Source organism: Fulmarus glacialis, unplaced genomic scaffold (genome assembly GCF_000690835.1).
Source record: "Fulmarus glacialis isolate BGI_N327 unplaced genomic scaffold, ASM69083v1 scaffold24994, whole genome shotgun sequence".
NCBI classification, from domain to species: domain Eukaryota; kingdom Metazoa; phylum Chordata; class Aves; order Procellariiformes; family Procellariidae; genus Fulmarus; species Fulmarus glacialis.
In genome coordinates, this window is record NW_009206473.1 from 21,279 (window position 1) to 44,605 (window position 23,327).

The following is a 23,327-nucleotide window of genomic DNA, read 5'->3' on the forward strand; positions in this document are numbered from 1 at the left end:
AGTTCTTTTTTACTCTACTTTTATCTGACTAACAAACAAGGCTGTTGGAGAAGAGAACTGATTTTCCTCATTATTCCCTAGACTGCCCTTATTTTATTGCATTTACACTGACAAGCTGACAAATATATCTACACACAAGAGGAAAGAATTCCACTGCATTTTAAAGAGACAAAAAATGAACTGCCAAACTGAAAGTTATTTTAAGTTAAGCATGCAGATATTCTATTTCTAGTTCACTCTTGCACACTGCCTAGATTTAAACCACAGAGTTGCACTGCTTTTTCTTTGCACAGATGAATAAAAATAAGGCCTATTTAAAAAACCTGCACCACAGACAACAGTAACACATTGCTTATTCTGTCAGTCACAACGGCACATTTTACTTCCTCATTGCTCTGCATCAGTTGTGAAGCTGTATTCACAAAACAGGGAATGTTTATATATTGAAAACTTGTGTGTAAAATAGAATAAAATCATGTGTGCATTTCTTAGACATCAATTAAAACACTGGCAAAATAAAAGCATTATAAAAAAATTGTAGAAAACTAGAGCTCTAGTAACTTTTGAACAGCAAAAAACCTGTCAATCTCATCGTGGAGATCAAAATACTTTTTCGTGCACAATTCTTTGCATGCCATTCCTCCTTACAGTGCTACATAATCACTTCGCTTTTTCCTCTCATTTCAGTATTGACGAATATCTGCCTACATATTAATTCAGAAAATATTAATTAAAAACTGGAAAGAATTGGAGCCTAGCACACTGATTTAAAATGTTGTCTCTGATCATATATTCGATATCAAGTCCTAGCATGAAACTATTATATTTAATCCAAGTAGTTTCTTGTTAGGAAATAACACACATGCTGTCAAACGATTTTCAGTACAAAAGATATACAGATAAAATAGTCTAACTAAAAAGGTCTGAAGACTCCTAGGCATCAGTAGGGAAGGCACTTTTCCGGTCACATAATTCTAGCACGTTGGGATTCAGCACAGCTTTGGTATTTCAACATCTCCTTCAGTTTCTATGCAAGTGATATCCACTGACTGCCCAGTCCTGAACTTCTCCACTTGCAAATAATGCAAAGAAAATTGCTCCAAATAGATTAATAGAAGCAGCAATATAGAAAACAGTCTGCCATTCTCCCACAGTATTCTGTCAAAAGGGGGAAAGAAAAAAAAAAAGATGCAGTCAATTTGCAGTCCCACACTCAGGAAAAAGTAATTTTAAAACCGACGCTACATGCCTTGCCTATTTAAATGTAAATGCTATTCAGCATGATTTCATAGCAACATAAAAGCATTATAAACATAAAAGATCAAATCATCAGAATAGTCAACATCGTTTAATAACACAGCTTACACAGGTAGTCCTATCAGAATTGCATTAGACTATCTGGATCAGTTTATCATCTGAGATGCAGAACCTTCATATCAAAATTCACATTTGCACGAAGGCTATACAAACTCGCAGAGAATGTTACTGTAAGGTGAAACACCACCTCACTTTCAAGTCAGGTGATCCAAGAGCTGAAGTGCTCTGCATTATGCAGTAAGCTATTCTTAATGACTACTATGTGGATATTCCAGAATCAAGCTTTTTAGCCCAAACAAGGTAGCTATCTTTACTCAGAATTCAAGAGGAATCCTCTACACTCTGGTATTTAAGACAGACCTTAAGACATGGGTAGCAGAGAATCATGTGTTTTTTTGGTTTAGGTTTTTTTCTTCTTTTCTTTTTAAATAAAGAAGTAATATCTGTAGATGTCTTAAGGCTTTTTTTTTTTCCTTTTTTAGTTCCAGATGACTACTGTAATAAACCTGTAAATGATCTTACTACAAAAACCAGAGCAGTGCATTAGTATGGGGGAAAAAACCCAACCCAAACCAAAAAAAAATCCCACTTGTTAAGATGTCTGGAAGAACTAATTTGTTTGGATTAATGTATTAATGAATATTTTCATATTATTTTTAAGGAAATCATTGGCCTGATCACCAACTCCAAAAATTCAACTGTATCAATAAACTTACTCCTCCCATCTTCCTTTCTTAAAAGATTTTTGAATAATTCATATAGTTGATTTAAAAAAACCCAAAAAAACACAAACCACAAACAACTCCTCGGTCCCTTTTTCTACTCCAAATCACCCTTTGACTAAACCATCTTGGAAGTCAAATCTAACACTGTTCAAGTTAGGTCTCTTGTGAAACTAACACAGCTTAGAATGTCCTAATCCTGTAATGTACATACAAAGGGATGCATTATAAAAACCACACATTTGAACCTAGTTTCTCATACATCTGACAAAAGCTGACCTTACAACTCAACACCTCACGTGAGAGACTGATTTTAAAAAAACAAGTAAGAACTTGTCTTAATTTGCAAAAATAATACCACAACTGTCTCAGCTAGTTGGCATTTTAACAGAGTTTTACTGCGATAAAAACATACTCATTTTATTCCTAGAGAATACAAGGGGTGAGTCACTAAAATTTTAAAGTCCTACACAGGTCTTCGATTTTACCTTTATTTTCCTGATCAGAATCAGAAGAACAAAGGCTAGGAATTAAGTCACTGACAGCAACGGAACAGTATGACTTACATGTATAACCCAGATTTCATTTAATGACTGCGGACTTGAGAAGACAGAATTTCCATTCAGTGGAGACAGAAATATAACTACTGAAAAAATAGTAAGCAGACTTACATTATGAGTGAGGTTCTTGGCAATAACTGGCCCAACCATTCCTGGGATAGTAGCAAAAGAATTTGTGATCCCAAGGAGAATTCCAGCATACCTGCAAGAGAAATTGTTAACGCTGCTTATTAACTTACCCTGCTTATCAGTCATGGAAACAATTTTGCCTAATCTGATCACATAGGCCTCATCTTGATCACACAGACAAACTAAAACACAAATATTCCAGTGGGAATGGCTTGCTTTCATTCTAGTAACAACTCACTGACAACTTGGCACATACATTTTTAGGGACATGGTTTAGTGGTGGACTTGGCAGTGTTAGGTTAACGGTTGGACTCGATGAACTTAAAGGTCCTTTCCAACCTAAATGATTCTATGATTCTACATGTCTCTATTTTCCAGAGGCTAGTTATGGCATTTAACTTAAATTACTCATGGCTTTGCTCAGGACCCATAATCCAAACCCACATCCCCTTTGCTAAGCCACAATCAAACTGTCTGAATGGATCTATCGGAGAAGTTGGAAAAGAAATACTGCATGCCTTGAAGTGGAAAGACAACAAGGAGTATGACTGAGTGCTGTCTGGCAACAGTAAGAGTTGGTTCAGGTATCATTGCTAAAAAGTGTCTGCCCAGAAGGCAGTATCACCAGTGTGGATGGATATTCTCACTTACACTACAGAGTGTACGTTCCAAAGACCTGAGTTCAGAGCGCCGCGGCAGTCCTTCCCTTCAGCTTTCTGTGGGTCAAGGCCAATGGGAAATGGGTCTGACTTAACCAGTTCTGCTGGTTGCCATTCCTGCAGCTCCATTCTGAGGCTTCCTGTTCCATGAACGTGTTTGCTCTATCACACACACGTGCATGCATATGCACCAGCGGCCACAAAAACTTGCTGGGAAAAGCTGGTAACTTGCTTAATATCTGAGTCTCAGCACCTCATGTCTAGGCAATTAAAGATCTCTCTCATAGGAATGTTGCAATACCGAAAGATCATGTTTGAAACTGTACCACAAGCGCAGGCTTGTGAGAGAGACTGAAGAGAAATAAGAGTTAGACATTCTACAGCAGAACTCAACCTTCCAACCACTAGCGCACAGATCCCTGCGGTTCAGATTTTCAAGGTGGATTTGCTGGCTGAAGAATCATACAAAATACTAATAGTTGCAATTTACCACAGGAGAAGAGTGATCGTTTTAGGCTGTTTAGCAGAGTGAAATTATTTCCTCACCAATTTTAACATAACAGAAATATAATTTCATCTCTAAAGAGAGATGCATAGCTTTGACATTTTATTTACCAAAACAGGAGAATTCAACCATACAGCATTGTTACAAAAGGTCGTGATATGTGTATCCAGTCGTCCAACGACACTTAGAGAAACATGTGTTTTTTCCTGAGAAAGAGAATCAATTATCTAGCCTACTAGTTGATTTTTTCTTGAAAGTCAACACTGCGTATCAGTTTAAAGCATGGCAATATGTTTTAGACTGAGCTCCAACGCCTTATTAAAACGATCCTTATTTCTTATAAATGTAGCATGTAGTCTTCTTATCTTGGAAAGCATTTAAGAATTAATAGGCCTTCATGAAGCTGAATGTGAAAGTGTAAAAGTTTCCCTTAGGTGGATAAGCACATAAAGCAAAACTCCATTTAAAGCCTTTAAGTAGAACCAAATGCATTTTGCCTTCAACATGTTTAAGCACTACAATGCTGCTAACACACTCAGTTTAATAGTTTCCCTGGTCGCCAAAGATTCTGGCAATCAATTGCTGGCTAAATGCCTCTGGTTATGCCCAGTGTTTCTGACACAGGTTGCATTCTTGATAACGCTCGCTGTTTGATGCAGATAACTGCTATGCCACGCCCTCAGCACAGCGGAGACTCCCATATGAAATGGGAAAACCAAAAATGACACGTCTGTAGAGCAAGACTAATAGTAAGCTGTTGGTCAGGTTCCCATGGCATCGTGCGGATAACCAAATACAAACCGACTTGCAGAGCAGTTAAGTCGTAAAATCAAGAGCAAAAAACCAGATATGTAAAGTGTTTAGTGTATAACAGAGCCACGGGAATATTACAAGGGCTCATGGTAACAGCAATACTAAAAATTGTAATCATGGCAACATATTGACGTAGATTTAAAGAGCTAGAATAGAATACATTTTCCCCATAAGAACAATCTTGTCTCCATCCTGTCCCTCAATTCAATGCACTGATGGCATAATAAAAACATGTTAGAAACCAAAAACACATAGCAAATATTGTTTTTCCTTCAGTATCAGTATTTTAATTCACTTTTTCCTGTTAATATAATAATTATTTCTTTGGTATAATGCAAGTTTTAGTAGCAACAAGGGACCCTTTGCTATTCCAGTCAGCATACTTTTAACCAATTAAAATGGGCATTTAAGTGCATTTTGAAACTGCTTTGAATCACTTCCGGTTATTCTAATATCTTTCAGTAAATTAAAAAAAAAAAAAAAAAATCAAGCTCTGGGTAAACTCTTAACAGAGGTTTTCTTCACAATTTTATGCAGACCCTGTTTTCAGATTTCTACAATTATGTCAAGCATTTCCTTGAAATTGTGAATGTCTGCCTTGGCCACTTCATCCAACAAAGCTCAGACAGTTGCAAGAAGTTAAGTAGCAGGAAAAAAAGGCTTCTTTTTCCTCTCGTCTTAGAAGTTTTAGTACTTCTGTATGTGAAGAAATTTTTTTTCTATGACCTTTTTTACAAGAATATGCCCTTTTCCTTCTCTGTCTCCATTTGGGCAGATTTACCCTGAATTAAAGCATGCATGTGCTGAATAGAGAATCACTGATTTCAATAAAACAGCATCCACCCTGACCATGTTCCCATCCAGGAAAGTTCTCCCGCATATGCAGCCATTTGTCTCTAGAGGCAATGCCAGGCCGAAGTTCCTGAACTATCAGCAAGACACCTGCCTCTCCTGCACTCATAATCAGTATGCTCCCTTCAGTCTATCTGAGAGGAAAGAAGGGCTAGAGGAACTTGTATGGTTTAAACGCAAAGGGAATAAAAGCAGGACTTTGTCAAGGGTAGGAAGAATAGAGTGGGATTTGGTCAGAGGGATCAGCAGCAGTTCATGTGGTGAATCTAATTACGCCTGCTGACATGTATCAGAGTCATGCCACATGATTTTTTTCTTGTGGCTTTTTTCAACACCTAAAATACTCTGTATACTGTCATAACAAATTCACCTTGAAATAAACACATTAGAAATGCAAAGTGAAGTATCTCTCAAATTAGAAAACACAGACAACACCCTAGTTCTGGAAACCTCAGCTGTCACCTGCATACAGAAGTTCCTTGTGCATATGCCTCACAGAGGCACACACTGCAGTTGCGCAATTTCCTTTTTCCTGTGACAGCTCTGTTGCACTCAGTGGACAAGATGAATTGTCCTCACTTAATGAGCACCATTTAATATTTTATTTCACTTCACTTGCTCAATGCATGGACCCAAGCCTTACTTTCTGCATACTATTCAGCTGTTGCAAGTAGAATTTTAATCATCCCCAACGCTTTCCAGTAGAACTCTTCATGATACTAGTTTATTTTCACAACACTCTTGAGAGATGGAGATGACAATGTGAAATCCATCCTATAGATAGGAAATGAAAACATAGGCCAAGAATGTTTGTGCTTACTGGATGCTTGATTTGAGATCCTTGCTCATTCTAAGAGTATTTAAGAGCATTGTTCATATATTCAAAGTGCAGCTCCACTGACTTCTGTCCGCACTCTGAGTAATACCATTTTTGCAAACCAGAACTTAATAGTTTGAAGAGGCATACGAAAAAAGCAATAAATCAGCTAGGCCTCAATTAATCTCACTGGATTCAACAGCAGCTTCTCATCTGAGATGTTTAAGTTTGGACTCTAGCTGCTGCAGACTCCCTTTATGTATTATGGTAGTCTGAACCAGCCTCAAGAAGTTCCCATCATTCTTCGTAACTAAAGAACTCTTAAGAATCCAGATTCCTAAAGCCAGAGGGTATGAACGTGGCCCTCACAGATGATCGCACCACAGTCTGATCCAACTGACTTGCCACATGCCAACTCTGTGACAGAGCACTGAAAGGACTGAATTGCCAAGAGCAATGTTCAGCTACCTTAAACACGACCCTTCTTTTCTCCTGTAATGCCCTGCCTCAGCCATTACGTGCTCTCCAACTACTACAGCTATGAGGTAGAGGGTTTGGGAATGAATGCCAGTCTCCCTTTCTATACAATGCTAAGTCATCTCTAGAGCAGGATCCATTCTGTGCACTGAGTGAAGAAAAGGTCCTGTGCAGGGGAATATTACAACAATGATGCAAAGACTAATTTGTGATGCACAGAGAAAAGGAGGCAAATCAAAACTGCCCAGATATCCAAGTTCTGCCATTAGGTAACTTACAGTAGTAATGTCTTTTGACATTAATACTTACGTTTTGTATTTTTAAACACAGAGACATAAAATAAATAACTCCAACTTCTAGTCCACGTTTTACATTTTTAGGAAACTAACTGTTGTAGTTCTGCAAAGCTAAGCTTGAAACAGAAGTTGTATAATGGCCCCATAAAACCCCAGATGCACTGCTTTAACTACGTCTTCTAAATTTGTAATTCTACTTGATTTAAAACACAGTGCATCACAGAAGCTATTCTTACTTTCATATTCAATTCATAGTACAAGCTGTTTATAGCTGCCCGCTGACACCTTCCCTCTTGCTTGCTACCTAAACTCACCTGCCAAGATTAATTGGGCTCCCACTATTTCATATCCATCTGTTAAGTCAAAACTTGTATATCATTGTGGACATGACCACCATCCTTTCAATTGCCTAAGCCTGGATACCATCTTCAATTTGGACCTGAGGTCTCCCATATTACTTGTCCAGATCTTAAGAATTTTTTTCTAGGTAACATTTCTACAAAATGGTTTTTTTCCCCTCTTCACTTACACTTAAACTCTTTTCATTTTATACATTAGTACAGAAACACTCTCTGGTCATGAAGTCATTTGACCCTGCTCATATCTAAGTACTACCACAAACAGGTAAATGAATAACAAAGCAAAGTACTTTACTTTTACCAGTGCGAAGAATGCTTAGGTGGACTTTCAAAAGAAGACACATATATCCATGCTCTTTGGGAAACTGATGGATCTGTCACATTCTGAATTTGTAACACATTGGAGAAATTACAGCCTGAAGTCTAACTTTCCATTCTTAGAAGTTAGTCATTTAAGAGCAATTTTACATATCTGATTCGTCACCTACTGATAACAGGTCACCTACTCATAACAAGATTTTGATACCAGTGTATAAAATGTTTTTCAAATACATATAAATTGCCTGTATCACAGTGCTTAAATATGGTAATGTTCATGCTAAAGGTTGATAGCTCTGATGGAAAAGTTTAAAAGAGTGAAACCCTTAATTGTATTGTGCTGTTCCAAAAACACTGTCCTATTAAGATCATTAATCAAATAAGACAAAAATCTAGTAAATACAATTACAGGAATTATATCATTTATTACTACAGGATCAAAAATGGAATTATTCTAAACTGTTGTTCATATCATATCCTCTGCCAAACTTGCACTTTTTGCAAATACAGTGCTTAAAACTGTAAACCTGAGCCACTGTCAGTGTTTACATTCCACGGTTGTGCAGCACACGGTCCATAGCTAAATCTCCTAGGCACGCCAGCAATACAAAAAAAAAAAAAAAAAAGTGGTCATAAATGTATCACATGCACTAACAATAGCTTCAGCAATACTTACGAAGGTGCTATGTCCAGATGATTGATGCTGTACCCAGACGTACAAAATCCTCCTAGTGTTGTTGATATGGTCACGAATGCAACAGCCAGTGCATAGTTGCAGCCTATGAATCCAGCTGCTACTAAGAACACTGCAGGTCCAATCATTCCTTTAAGACAGAAATCTTAGAATCAATGGACTTTTAACATGAGAGACATTAAGAGGCTCTAAGCCATGTATACATTTTCTGTACAACTTCCACCACCACCTAGCGTACAGAATCCAGCACTGCACTGCATGCATTACAGTGGGCCTGTAAGGAAGAGCAGATGGGTTGCAAACCTGTTGCTGCCTCAGGAAATGGTAGCCAGACCAGAAAAATCCCACTCTAGCTGCAAAGAACAAACTTCAACTAGATAAGAAATTAACAAAAATCAACAGATACTGAAAGTGACTTCACAAATTAATCGTATTTATTGTTATAAAAATAATAGAAGCTGCACTGACACTGGTAGGTGAACAGTGCACTGCAGCGAAATTATCCTCATTTAACTTTCCAGGTTTCAGGAACAAACACTGACTTCTGCAGATCATAATAAAGTAGAGCTGGAAGGGTTCATACAAATACATACATACATATGCATATTTCTCCTGCAGACACCTTCTAGAATGAGTTTTACTTCATATTTACAAGACCTGAACATCTGGTATATCTATACTGGAGCCTGCTGTACAATTTAGAGAACCCAGGCTAACTTTAAAGATGCTACATCAGGTACTGGAAACAGCTCAGCAGCCATCATGAGGTAGTACATGCTTCTTCCTGTCTGCAGTCAACTTTGGTACCCATTTCCCAGTACCAGAGCCTATTTACATGACCCCATCATGATCTCTGTAAACAGCTCCAAGTACATGCTTTTGTTGATGAAGCCAACCTAACAGTCCTGCTTTTCCTAACACAAAAGCATGTTCCCCCCTCAGTTGTACATACTTGGGTGTGAGGCCCTGCAGTAAACTGGTGTAGGCTTAAAAAAATAAAAAAAAAAAAAAAACAAAGCTTCAGAGGTCATTATAAGAGCAGCTTTAAAGAAAGCAATTCCATCAGCAGGATTGAGAAGGCAGGAAGGATGGGCGTACATCAAGCAGGCTGGAACTTGTGTGGATCCTGTGCCTAATCTCTTCCCCCCCGCTTCTTTCCCCTGCCCCCTCTTTTAATCAGCAATCAACTTCTCCTTCCTAAATACAGCCTTTTACCTGTATTTGTTAAAAACCTGATCTTGTTGATCTCTTGGTGATTTCAGATCATCTCTCCTCCCAATTAGTCAAGATCATTTTGGATTCTATTTGGTCTTTCTACCCTGGTAGCAACTGTAAATTTTGCAAGTGTATTCCTATTCAGTTACTTAAGTCTTAAATAAACAAAACACTGAACAACACAGGGCTGGGAATAGGCTCATGCAGAACAATATCCCGTCTCAGTTTGAGAAAGCCATTCACAAGGTATCATTCTGTCAAGCAACTATCACCACTTTAATGGTGATTCTACCTGACCAGTTTGCTTGTAAGAATGATGTATCTTGACCTAAACAAAGCTTTTGGCAATCTCTTATCGTTTTCGTATCCAAATAGGCCTCCTTTTTTGTGGAAAAAGATAGGATTTACTCTTGACAAATTAATGCACAAATAAAGCTGCTACTCTCAAGCCACGCACAATCCTGCCTAATCTCACAGCAGAATGTCACACTACTCTTCCAAACCCTTCATGTTTCCCAGACTGATACTATGGTATGTTCCAAACAGAGATGATACTTGCACCTACCTATTAGGGTAAAACATTTGCGAACACAAACAGTGGACAAGTTCTGTTTTTCCCGTAAATAATCAGCAATTTGCCCAGAAACAATTATACATAACCAGCAGCCAAAATAAGGTAGGGCAGATAAAAAACCATTCTGTTAAGGAGATAAAAAAAAAAAAAAAAAAAAAAAAAGACACAGTTAAAACACTGAAATGACAATTCAATATGCTGAAAAATCACTTGTGCTGGAGCATTAACAGACACTGAACCAGAGGTGTCAAAACCATCCATCCGCATAACTATTGTTGGTATTACCATAAGAGAGAAACCTAGCGATAGAAAAAGCAAAGCATTTTAAAGTTACTGATGTGTAAACTCTCCATTGCATGACTTAATCCATAACTACCAATGCAGCCAGACCAAAAACTCAAAGGTTTAAATCAGCAACTGGGTTCAAGAAAAACAAAATTATACAAGAAGGTATCTTGTGGACATTAACCTGGTCACACAAGTTTCCAGAAACATCAATTTCAAGTAGGACAGGCTATCAAGTGAGTTACTAAAGTAAGTGGAAGCTGTAAACATTATTCAGAATTTTGAAAGCTATGGAATCTCAGGGTTTTGTATTACTATAACTCTTCAACATTACATTATCCCACATTTGTCTGCTGAAACATCTGATGCTGGCTGTAATCAGAGACAAGATACAGAACTAGGACTTTCATCAGATCCAGGCTGGACATTCTATAATCCCAAAGCAAAGCTACTACTCAGGACCTACCATTACTTACACTGAAGCCACCTGTTAACTCCCATTACTTTAAACAAGAGCTGTTTAGAGACTTCTGCCTGATTCTGCATGTTTTTCTGATGAGGGGAAACAAAAGGTACTATTAAGCTGCATAAGTTAACAGTCTTGCCATACAATTATGGATAATTACTGATAACAGACCTATAATTTGACCTAATCTGTGATTAAAAAGAGGTATTTGGATAGCTATTGCATAGAAACACTCTAATGTTTATGCACTATTATAAAATGTATATTTGTCAAATAAGAAGCGAAAGCTTCCCTAGGAAATTTAATTTGACATGAGACCAGAAATACATTCCCACACAAAATCCACTCTATCAGCACTCAAAACATGCTGCCTGTTGGGTTTCAATGCTCAGCTTTCAAAAGCAGTAAGTAAAATTTTGAAAAATAGAAGATAGTCTCAGTAATAAAAAGAACTTCTTTTGAAGCACTGTTCAAAGACACAGCATTATTTTTAACCAGTCCCTTTATTATAGGATGGAAACTGGTGGACTGTACAGTAGCAGCTGTATAATATTTTGAACAATAATGCAATTTCCATATAAATGTGGGGCAACAATGTTAGTTCAACACCATTGTGCAAGCTTTTTTTTTTTTTTTTAAAATGTTCACAACAGTCAGTACTCTAAGTTACTCCAAAAAGAAGAAACATAACCCAGAGACATAGGAAACCACTTCACAGCAGAACCTGTTAGCATTTAACGCAATGGCATTTTACAAAACACGTGCAATCTAGGGCTGTGGTAGAAAATTACTTTCATAGATGTTTACGCAGGTATTCCCTCAAGAGGCATAACAAGGAACCCAACCAGCAACTTCAGCTAGTTTTTTCCAGCCATTTTGCAGCTTGCCGTACTGCAGCCTTCTCTTCTAATGCTGAGATTCCCCATCTTTTCCTCCCAAGATTGCTGGCATCACCTCTTTCTTGCATGGTGTGCATCTTCAGTTTGCTCTAAACCAGCCTCATGTGTTAAACTAGGAAAAGGCTATGCTAAACTTCTTGAAATTTCTGAGCACCTTTTTACTTGAGCTGTACCAGCTTCTCCAGGTAAACTATGCTATCACTGAAACTTTCTCATTAAAGAAAGATTAGTACAGTCAAGTAATTGCTATAAATAAGAATGTTCCACCCCCCGCCCCCATAATTTTCTCCTGATAAATAATTTCATTTTAAAAAATTTCCTTGAAAAGCACTATTTCTGGACCTTAAGTCTATGGGTTTTTTTCATCCTATTTACCTCACTAAAAAAAGGTATTTTACCTCTGCTGCTCATTGAGGAAAGGAAAGAAAGTGACAATTTGGAAAGCGATCCAATCAGACTGAAGCTTCCCCCTCTCCTTTCCCCCCCTTAAAATACTTTCAAAAATGCCACTTGTCCAAATATTTCCTTAGTTTTATTTTTCTTTTTTAACTAGAAATGTTCTCTTTTATGAGTGAGCGAAGAAGTAGATAGTATTTCAGAAGCCATAAAACAAGCTATAAAATCTGAAGCAATCATACAAACCATATTATAGAGAAAAATATTTTTATAGTTATTGCTTTAAATCAGAGCAGTTAAAAATGAGTAACATGCATCTTCAACCAGAAAAATGAGCTCGAAAGCTAGCATTAAGCTAAATGTCAAATAAGTCCTGAAAAAAGTGGAAATTACAAGGCAGGCAAAATTTTTGATGCATCCACTTAATTGTGGGGATTTATTTTACCATTTCTCAGCTACACATTTACATTCCAAGGTTCTTAAACAGGTTCCTCTATTCTAAGGGAAGACCTAAGGGAAGCAGGGAAGATCTGTTATTTCATTTCTTTAATTCAGAAGAAAGTGACTATATTTTTATTTATCTCACCTCCTGTGCATCAAACCGCAGGATCTCCTTCATGTATGTGGGCAAGAGCGTAAGAAGTGTATAGAAAGTCCAATTATAAGAGAAGTGTGCCACAACGATAGCCCAGAGTGGAAGGGATTCCAGCATAGGTCTCCAGGGAACAGATTTCTGTGTAGAAAGCTAGCAAGCAGGCAGCAGAGAAAAAGAGAAAAGAAAGAGCGATCAGGACATTGACATGAACATTTATTAAATACAGTGTTTTGATCCTACCCAAATCTATGCTGATCTTCATTCTGAAGGGTGTAAAATGAGTCTCAGTCGATAGATGCAAGTCATCGGCAATGAATGAATTACTTTGTTCAGTTCTCACTAAAGGTATACTAAAGTATGTTATTGCAAAGAAAACCAATTACTATTACATTTTTGTAATCAGAATTTCAAAAAGTATGCCTTCCCTTGTTAAGATTTGTTGCCTCCTGCTTTTAATAGAAATGATTGAATATTTGAAGTCACCCCTCACGTGTTTATTTAGCTGAATCTTTCCTACTCAGTCCTAGATATTAACTTTGGTCTCTTGGCCAGCTTCACAGGTTGTAAATACATATCTCTAGTCACAGAAATAAACTCTTATGCGCACTTTAGGAACTGGCTCACTAGCAATTTCAAAATGTTTTCACCACAAACAGTAATCTCTTTCTTATTCTAGAAGACACATTGAAAAAAAGTTGTAAAATGTTGTATTGCAAAGTTTAGAGACATTATACAGGTCTGGACCTAGTTTAAAGAGAAGTGATAGACTTGAGCTTTTTATTTAAAAAGCACCGCAATGTCTGTGACAAAAGGCATTATTACAAATGCTTTATTTGATTACCAATTTTTTCTCATTTATTCAACTGCAGTGTATTTTTAATTTTTTGTGTGACAAATTCTGCCTCTATCTCAGATTAAGGATGTTTTTCAAGACATCAACAGAGCATGATGCTAATGACAATATTTGTGGTTTATGTTCTTATTTAAGTAAGTAAGTATGACTACACCAAAGTGCTGTACCTGATCTTTTAGAGAAGAGAGTATATATTCTCTTTCAGCACGTGAAATGCTTCTGTGAGTTTCTGGTGTATCACTAGCCAACCACATCCAGAAGAAGAACCATAATACGCCAAGTGCACCTATTGTTGGGAAAAGATGGGTAAAGAGATAGAAACAAAAACATAAGGAATTGTATTGACTGAATAACATACTCAGATGATTTAGTTAGAATTTTCTTCCAAATACTTAATGTAATTTTAATGAACTTTACTTTTCTATCTACTTACAAACAGTAGTTCCCCAAAGTGGCTTAACGATGCACATCTAGAGGTAATAAACAATACAGAGGACTAAGCGGGAAAGTGGATTTTTGTGGTTTTTTTTTTTCTTCTTTCTTCCTCTTGGAAGTGCCTCATACAGCAAGAAAGTTGCATACACATACATATTGTATTTTTATCAGTCACATGGAACAGTCACAAAGGATATGGCTCACGCAGAGGAAATTAAAATTCACATTAAGTTTAATCACAAAAAATACCTTCTGCACACACACAGTATATGACTACATACAGCTTAAGTAAGGTACCAATCCTCCTTTTCTTTTTTAAGCCAAACCCCAGAACTGCCATTTGAAAAAGGTAACTTTTCAATAGTCAGTCCAAATCAACAGTACTTTTATATAACTATAACTTTGTAACTTTATTCATTTTGTCCAATTCTTTGTTTTAGACACTTTTTATTTATACAAAAATTGGAGGTGGTTTTGTTGAGGAAAGTGTAACCCTTGGCTTTTATTCCGATTCTCCCTTCCCCATGCAGAATACGAAACAGCCCAGACATGTAAATAGACCTATAAAAAGCATCAGTTAGATCTATGACATGCTGTTAGAAAGTATTTTCTGTGTTTGAGCTTCTTCTAGAACATAACTCACAGTAAACATGCTATGCCTCGCATTTTGGGCATTCCTTTAGGGTTCCTGTGACTGCTAGAGAGATTTTCCACGCAGTTTCCATTTAAAGCAGCAGTAACTTTTCACATGTTCTTTCATTCAGAGTAGAAGTTTGTTCCTGGGATTAAAGTTATTAACTCAATTTCACACTTCAAATAAGAAATTTCAGCCTGTTGTTTCCAAGTGGCGGGAGAGTTAAGACCATTTGACTTGTACCAGCTTTTGTCCAACTCAGAGACAGCTTTGCTCATCAGAAGCAAGGCTTACATAGCCACACACAGGAATCTACTTAGCTTTAAATATCTCTAATTTCCCAGGAGGAATAAAATAGCAACTCTACATGTCAAACATGTTTTTAAAACTTAAAATAAGTTCTATAATATACCATGCTTTTCAAAAAGAATATGGATTGTACTTTTAATAAAAAAAAAAAAAACACTTACCAAATATGTAAAACACATAAACCCAGTTCATATAGTAGCAAATTAAACCAGACAGTGGCAGAGAGACAACAGTCCCCAGCTGTGCACCTACCGGAAGAAAGCAAAACAAAGTGGAAAAACAATAATTAGATCTCCTATAGACCCCTTAAACTAAGTGGCATTTCACAGTTATTTTATTTTTCTGTAATAAATCATGCAGTAAAGATTTGTCACCACCACTAGAGGGCTGCCATTTCACCTTAAAGAAACACAGGCACAATAAGCTGCTTTGGCAGCTCCAAATAAACGGAGTCACAAAGCCCTAAGCATCCAAAAGTACGAGCAAAAAGCAGTAAAAGACAGGCATTCTTGGCACATTCATCTCCAATAAACTGATGGCTCTAGTACATCCAAAACAATGCAAATTAGTCAACCAGCACTGCTGCAAAACAAGAGAGAGCTGACCACAGTACAATTAAGAACTTGGGAAGGGGGGGAGGAATATTCTGACTTGATATAATCAATTTGCATTTCTCATAACTCCTACTAGCTCCAAAGAAACAGGAATGCTAGAAACAAGAGCCAGAAGGCATCCATGCAACCAGCAGGTTCAAATCCCATTGTCCCTGAATTTGACAGCGTGTAGGATCAGGCAAGGAAGAAGGGGGAGATGAGCAGATTCCAGTTCAGACACAAGCCAAAAGCAGGAAAGAACTATTCTTCAGTTTATAATTCAATATACATTTTGCAAATGATGGCAGGTTCCGCCCCAAATCTAAACCAGAAACCCAACCCATATTATTTACATACTTAGGAAGTCTACTGGTGATAAATAATATAGACCTTGTCTCTTGATATTAGTTATACGATCACTTCTCCAAACCTAATCTCAACTCAGAAAGCATTATATTATGTTGATACGCTGGCTACCTAGATTCCATCTTCATGGAAACAATAATTTTTATTTGAGGCAGAAAGCTTCACCCACAAACAACAAAACCACATACATCATGCAAAACATGAATCAAAATAACAACTACATATAACCTCAATCATATGTTCTCTTAGAAAACCAACATGATCATGATTAAATAAACCACAGACCACATGACTGCCAACCATGAAAATGTGAGGAAAAGGAAACACTCTGCTAAGTTTACACAAGATGCCTTATCCATCCATGACTACTAAAAATTGGCAGTTCAAGGCTGCAGCCTCTTCTCACTAGTATACTAGCATACAGTTTCACAAGATACAAAAGGACAGTTTAAAAGCTCCCAGTTGTTAAATACAGTAGATGTCAATCCCAACTCTGTGCTCTCTGCTTAACTTGTGTGATGGCTCTCACACGAAGACTTCTTTTAAAGCAGATTTAATTCACTAATATGGCAGAAAACAGATATTAAAAAGGAGAAAGAGCTTTCTGCCTCATTAGGTGGGTTAAAGTGGCTCATGGAAGGGTCTGATGAGTTCCTGAAATAGCAGAAAAAGGAAGGAATGAGACACTTGGCTAGGAGGGAAGTGAGGAAGTGTCAGGAAGAAAGGATTAAGGCTTCATTCCTGTTGGCACAAGTGAGCCACTAGATTGGCTCAGCTGCTTGAAACAGTAGCTGCAGTTTACATGGTATAGCCCTGCCTTCTTGATGAAGCCCAGGTCGAGTAAGAAAGCTGTAACAGAATTAATACTAAGAAGAGTGAGTAAACCAAACCATTACTTTATTTAGTGAATGCAAAATTTGGCATCCTCAAAGAAAAAATATTAATTTTGACCAGTAAGTTTAGAAGGCTACATTTTTCACCTGCCCCACAAATACTGCATCGAGCAATGTGATTGACCAATAAACCCCTAAAACAGATGAAGGCTCAGTGGAGATGGGCAAGAGCAATGTGTCCATGAAGCTCAGGGAATAATACAGGGTGTGACTGACCACAGCTGTTGCAAAGAAAGCTGACTTTATCTCAACACAAAGGGGACCAGAGCCTGCTCTTTGTTTTAGATAAACAGCTATGTCAGTTGAGTGGATCAGCTGACTATATCAACTGTTGAGTGGATCAGCTGGTGGTGTAAATGTTTCTCCCCAAGTTCATTAAAAGTGTGACTGCCTCCTTGAGTTAGCCAGATCAGCATGAGGGGAGTGAATACATGGCTTAGCCCAACATAAAGTATAAAAACTAAACAACTAACAACAGATTTTCTAAGAGAACAACAGACTTAAGCTGCCTTCAACCCATGTATTCCTTCCCGGGGATTCCCAGCGTCATGATGGTGAGCATATTAGAGACCAGTAATGCAAATGTGTATTGCAATTGCTGTATTTTGCTGTTAACTTACATTTGTACTGTGCTTTCAGTATATTTTGTATCACTCTGCTAAATCAAAAATCCTGTGTAACATCAAATATCTTCAAATAAGTAAGTTTGGTATCAAACATTACACCTTCCATGTGTAGAATATCTAAAAGAATCTGGTCAAGAAGTACTGGACTCTAACAAGGAGCTCTTGCAGCCACACCTGGGACCTTGGACATTTTCTTCCTTGAGTTCCTCCAAAAAAAAAAAAACCAACCCAAAACCAACCAAACACCTGTGATTCTGCCCCAGCTTTTTTGTTCCTAATACTAAATCTCCTTTATTTACAGTATCTTCTATTAATCAGCTTCACAGTAACTCTTTGCACCGCTTTATACCAAAGTTAGTCTGAAGTTTATACTTAGTTGCAGATCAATACCTTTTCTCAGGGTTGTAAGAGCCATGAATAAATGAAGATAATGAATGCAAAGCAAGATTTAATTCAATGTTATGCTTTCCAGATTAAATGCCGATTAAAATTTATAATATAAATCCCTTTGATTTAAGTCAATCCTCCCTGTTACTGCAGTAAAAATGTATAATCCTGTTATAAGCATGGGAATTTCTCACCTGCATATGAAATACTAAGGAGCTTGCTGCGTTCCAGTGGAGGAGCCCAAGAAGACCACATTGAATGCATAGCTGGGAAGGTAACACCCTAGAAAACAACATTTCATTCTGTTGAAATGCGACAATTTTAGAACACCCTTCAACTTTGCATGTTTCAAAGTGTATTTCATTAAAAAGCAGTAGTACAATCTGTTAGTTTCTTGTTTAGCAAGAAACCACTTTAAAAAAGTGTGCAAGGCATGAGAGTAAGTAGGCAGAATTAACTTCTGCTTTTGATTCTGTATATACTGGAAAAGCTGCAAGAATACAAACAATACTGTTCTGAGCTCCTGGTTTCTGACAAATGAGAAGGGATAATTCTAGTTTTGTCTCAAGTGCTCTTACAAATAAAACCTTTTTCTTATTTGAAAAGCTTACGCTAAAATACAGGGCAAACGTTTTAATTATTCAAAAAAATTAAATCTAAGCTACTCAAAATGAAATAATCCATATACTACTCCAGCATACCGACACCCACAGGGTCTAATCACTACAATTTATTAATAAATTATTCAGATACATTTTCAAGTTACATAGAGAAAAAAGATTACCTCTCCCAGTCCTTCCAAGGCTCTGACAGCTATGAGATAGCCAACTCCCAAATTTGCAGCTAAGGGAGTAAGCAAGGTGAATACAGAGGTACCAAAGATGCCAAACCCCAGTAACAGCTTCCCTCCAATTTTGCTTGCAAGATATCCTCCTGGAATCTGAGTAATGATATAGCCATAGAAAAAAGAACCAAGGATCCATCCCTGAGTATCAGCATCCCAAGAATACTTTTCCCCCTAAAAAGAGAAAAAAAAAACAAAATGCAGTAAGTTCAAAATAGCAGTTTCTCTGACCGTATTTTGTATAACTTTGATCCATCATTTAGTCCTTTACACCTATTAAAAAAGTCTTTCATGGCCTCCTCTCTAGGGTCTCCTTCCTCTACACACATCTATACTGCAATCAAAGTTGTGCTGAAAGCTAATTCAGGTAGTTTACAGTCTGTCCAGACATATCTAGCCCAAGTATGAAAATCATCACAACATGAAATGTAAGTGCTCAGGCAGTTATCCCTTTTTGAGTTCTAAGAAACTTGGTTAGGTGACACAGGGACAGACTACGTAGTCTGCATGAGTGTGAATCCAACTTCTGTATCACAGTGTGGACATTCTGTCATGCTCTAGAAAATGGCTTTTCCCACAGAAAATTTATGGACAGAAAAGCAAACAAGGAAATGCAGGTGCTTAAATTTAATATAAAGAAAGAGAGCAGCCAAGGACAGGATTCACAAGCATAGGTGGAAGAACGGGATAAGCACAGCAGAGGGAAGATGAGTTTAGTGGACCAAGTAATAAAAGCAAAGATGATTGAGATAAGGAGCCTGAAGCTATAAAGGAAGTCAACAAGAAGTCATGAACTGTTGCCCAGTAAAGTGATTTTGAGGTTTGGGATCACTTCCAAAAGCCCAATTTATGAGCATCTAAATAAGCAGCATACATTTCACAGAAGTGATGAGACAGAATCTTCTTCCCATAAAGTTCGCAGTTATAATTTGCTCATGATAAATAATAAATGACCTCTAAACAAGCAAACAAAATGAAGGCAGGAAGATGGCAAGAGTGCTCGGTAATAAACTTCAATTATGAGGTGAGATCTATGCAAGTCCAAATTCACAAAGTTGTTTGTTTGTTTTTTTTTTTTAAAGCATTTTTTCATATCTAACAGTTCTGTTCAGTTAAGAAATGTGATTTTAAGGATTACTGGAAGGGAAGTCAGAGATAACAGATATAAAGACAAGAATCATGAAAGAGATCAAAGAAGTGAGGAGAAAAATATTACATGTTAATTCGTAATGAAATTTTATGCCATTGAGACTGTATGAAGAACAGGCAAATATGGACAGTGAGGTGAGCTCTGACGCAGATGTAACAGTAACAGTTGATCACTGGCACATAAAACAGTGAGTCATAATAGATGTACAAGGTCAGATTAGCCAATTTGTAAGGAATAGCACACAAAGGATCTACGTAAAAAAACCTGACCCTAAGCACAGCACTTCTAAATTAGCTAGTCATTTAAGGCTATTATTTTTCAGAATAGCTTTAAAAGAACCACTGAAAAGGCCATCCGGTAAAGAGCAGCCTGTTCTCTTGCCACCTAAGCAGCATGAGTCATCAATCACAGACTTCTATTAAAAAGACTTTTACATGCCACATTACAGGACAATATGTTTGAGACCTCACCGTTGTGTTGCGAGGAACATTTATGGTGGAGGAATGCTCTGGACACACATTGGAAGTCGTATTCTTTGCTAAGCTTGTGTTAGGTTCTATCATATCCACCAGAGCAACACTTAGGTTCACACGTAACGCGTACAGGAGGAAGAACCCAAAAAAGGCCAGTAGTGCTAGATTGTAGCGAGCTGAGCAGCATGCAGGGACTGAAACGAGAGTAAATGAAAAATTTTTGTTTTAACAGAACCTAACAAAGTAAGAACAACTGATAAACAGTTTTTACTAATAATCTCAGAAATCTAAGGGTAAGAAAAAATTAGGCAAGAAAACAATCTAATTGTTCTAGTCTTAAGGGGTGTATTCAATAGGGGTAGAGGCTGCGGAGGCAGGGGGAAGCCCACTTTTCTACTGATGTGCAAAACAAATGTAATTCTGGTTTAGACAACTGGTAGCTCCCCGCACAAGTGTAGCGGCTGAAGTGGAAGTGTAGTCTGCAGAAATGGATTTAGAAACATGGTTTCAAAAGTCCGCTCCAAAATACAGTAATATTTATTCAATGTAGAACTTCATACTAAAAAAACCCCAAGATTAGCAGGAAGCCTGTCATATAGACGAAAACGGTTCAAGAAAAACAGGGACTCTTAAAGTAGTGTTAAAGAACAGTCATTGAGATTCCAGGCTGTTTTCTAGGACAAGTTTTCCTTCTGTAAGTTTGCTTATAAAGGAATATGCATTTGCTGACAGCTGCCAAACAGAGAAAACTAGCAAAAAGAGGAGTGGCAAACACTGTGGTGGCACTGTGAAACAAGAGTTGCCCAGTTGCCCAGTATGCCCCTCTTCCGCAGTCACCATACAACAATGGAGTTGACAAAGGAAAACGAGTCTTAGATTCAGCATAAAATCTGTGTTGTGGCATTAAGTCGACACTGTCAGCTGTTTAAACCCACATATCAGACTTTGTACTGTAACACAGTTATCGATTCCCTTCTACAGTAGCACACAGCAGCATTTGGCAGAGATTGTTCATCAGTACCAGGAGATTCAGATCAGAGTTGAGCTGTAACTTGGCCATCATCAGTATCTATACAAAATTCAGTTTACAGCTCTGCAGATACTTTTTATGAATTGGGAATGCCTGAACCTACTGAGCAGAAATGTCAAACTGTTGAGAAACTACTTGAAGAATCTGGTGGATTTACAAATAGTTAGGGGGTGGAGTTTCCCCCCTTGTGAGGAAACTATGGTGCTAACGGAAAATTTTATAACATGGACATCTGAAATTCTGGGAGGGTTGGGGATCAGCATCTACAGATATTATATCAGTCTACAGTGATCTCATATTTCTCTGACTATTCAGAATTCAAATGATGAATAAAACAAGTATATCTATGAACAACAGGATTGACTGGAGCTTCACCTGCTACTGCAGTATGTCTCTTGACTGGATTCTCTGATCTGCAGTAAGAAGCAAAAAGCATGCCCTGTGGACAAGCTATCTAAAGACTCTCCCCTTGCCAGTAACTTCCTCGAAACAAGGAATAAGCCTATGCTATTTTGTCTTTTTCAGTGGCGGCACCAACACAGCCCTTCTGCAAGATTGTATTTTTCATGAAAGTAGTAGAACTTTCCCATTTTTGAAGCCTCTAACCCTGACCAACTTTATGTGAAGTTCATTATGGCTGCACAAGTTGTTAAAATGACACAGAGAGGCTGTAATTGCTATGCTCCTTTAGTAAATGAGTAATAAGTGAGGTTACTGTGCAAACACGCAAAATGTCTTCCAGACCTGCGCAGGGTAATTGCAAGTCTTGCCTCAGCAGCATTTGAAAAAGGCATATCTGATTTTTAAATGACATGAAGGACAGCAGCCAAGATTTTATTGCTTACTTTAAAAACAATAAGCACCAAAAGCAGGAAGTGCTTACTGCCCAAAAACTAGTCAAGCAGCTTCATTGTCCTTTATTGTTGTTTAAAAAGCAATTTGCCTTAAGTAGAAAATGTATAGTCATATAATTTATAACAGTGAATATAATTACAGGTAAAGCTATTTAACTTTTCCACTGCCTGTATTTGCTGGGGTTAAACAACAATAACAGAACACTGAATATCACACTGATGAAGTAACCCTTCCTTGGAAATGCAGATTAACTGGAACATCCATTACTCTTCCTCTGGAAGCCTCTTACTAGTATACACCTTGTCTGGAGAGCAAGCTCCACAAAACAGATGTGCAAGAACTTAAAATCACTAATGTCAGATTTTTTTGAACTGTAAATAGTTTATCATAAAAATCTAACAAACATGTAGATCTGCAAGTCTGTAACAAACGGCTGCTAAATTATTGCTTCTCTGTCTTTCCACTAAGTGCATTTGAAATATCTGAGAATATTAGATCAAGTTAACAGAACAGAAGAGTCAAGGAGATTCCAGATGCGTTTCAGTCACCCACCTCTTCAGGAGATTACCATAACCAAAGAGACACAGACATTCACCCCCCTAAAGTTTAAGGCAGCTAACCATGATGTTCAAGGTCTTACCTTGATTGGTAGTCTTGGGTTCTACATTTATAGTTAATTCTGATTTCAGGGGCATGTTTTATAATACTATAGCTATAATTAAACAAGATTCTTAAATTGCAGTTAAAAAAAACAGGTCTGTACTGCAAGTTGTGCGGCAGTTAAAGGAAGTTGCTCTTCTGCTGTATTTTTTCTTGCGGGTGAGGTGAACCACTTCAACTGGAGCATGATGCATTGTGCAAACTTAAGAACATATTGCTTTAATAACCAACTTGAACTCAAATTTCTCTCTTTCTGGCACTTTTAAATCAT

The 23,327-nt window shown here is 37.5% G+C and overlaps 1 protein-coding gene across 1 annotated transcript; it reads right to left on the reverse strand.

Moving 5' to 3' along the window:
* Nucleotides 1–638: 638 nt before the first annotated feature.
* On the reverse strand, nt 639–23,091 carry SLC17A5 (solute carrier family 17 (acidic sugar transporter), member 5). The gene is made up of 11 exons (XM_009575770.1): nt 23,037–23,091; nt 20,509–20,705; nt 18,829–19,062; nt 18,239–18,326; nt 15,341–15,427; nt 13,969–14,087; nt 12,940–13,098; nt 10,299–10,431; nt 8,501–8,648; nt 2,711–2,801; nt 639–1,158 (listed from the first exon to the last, which is right to left on the reverse strand). The coding sequence occupies exons 1-11, from the start codon at nt 23,089–23,091 to the stop codon at nt 1,021–1,023; spliced, it is 1,449 nt and encodes a 482-aa protein (XP_009574065.1). The 3' UTR covers nt 639–1,020.
* Nucleotides 23,092–23,327: the final 236 nt, after the last annotated feature.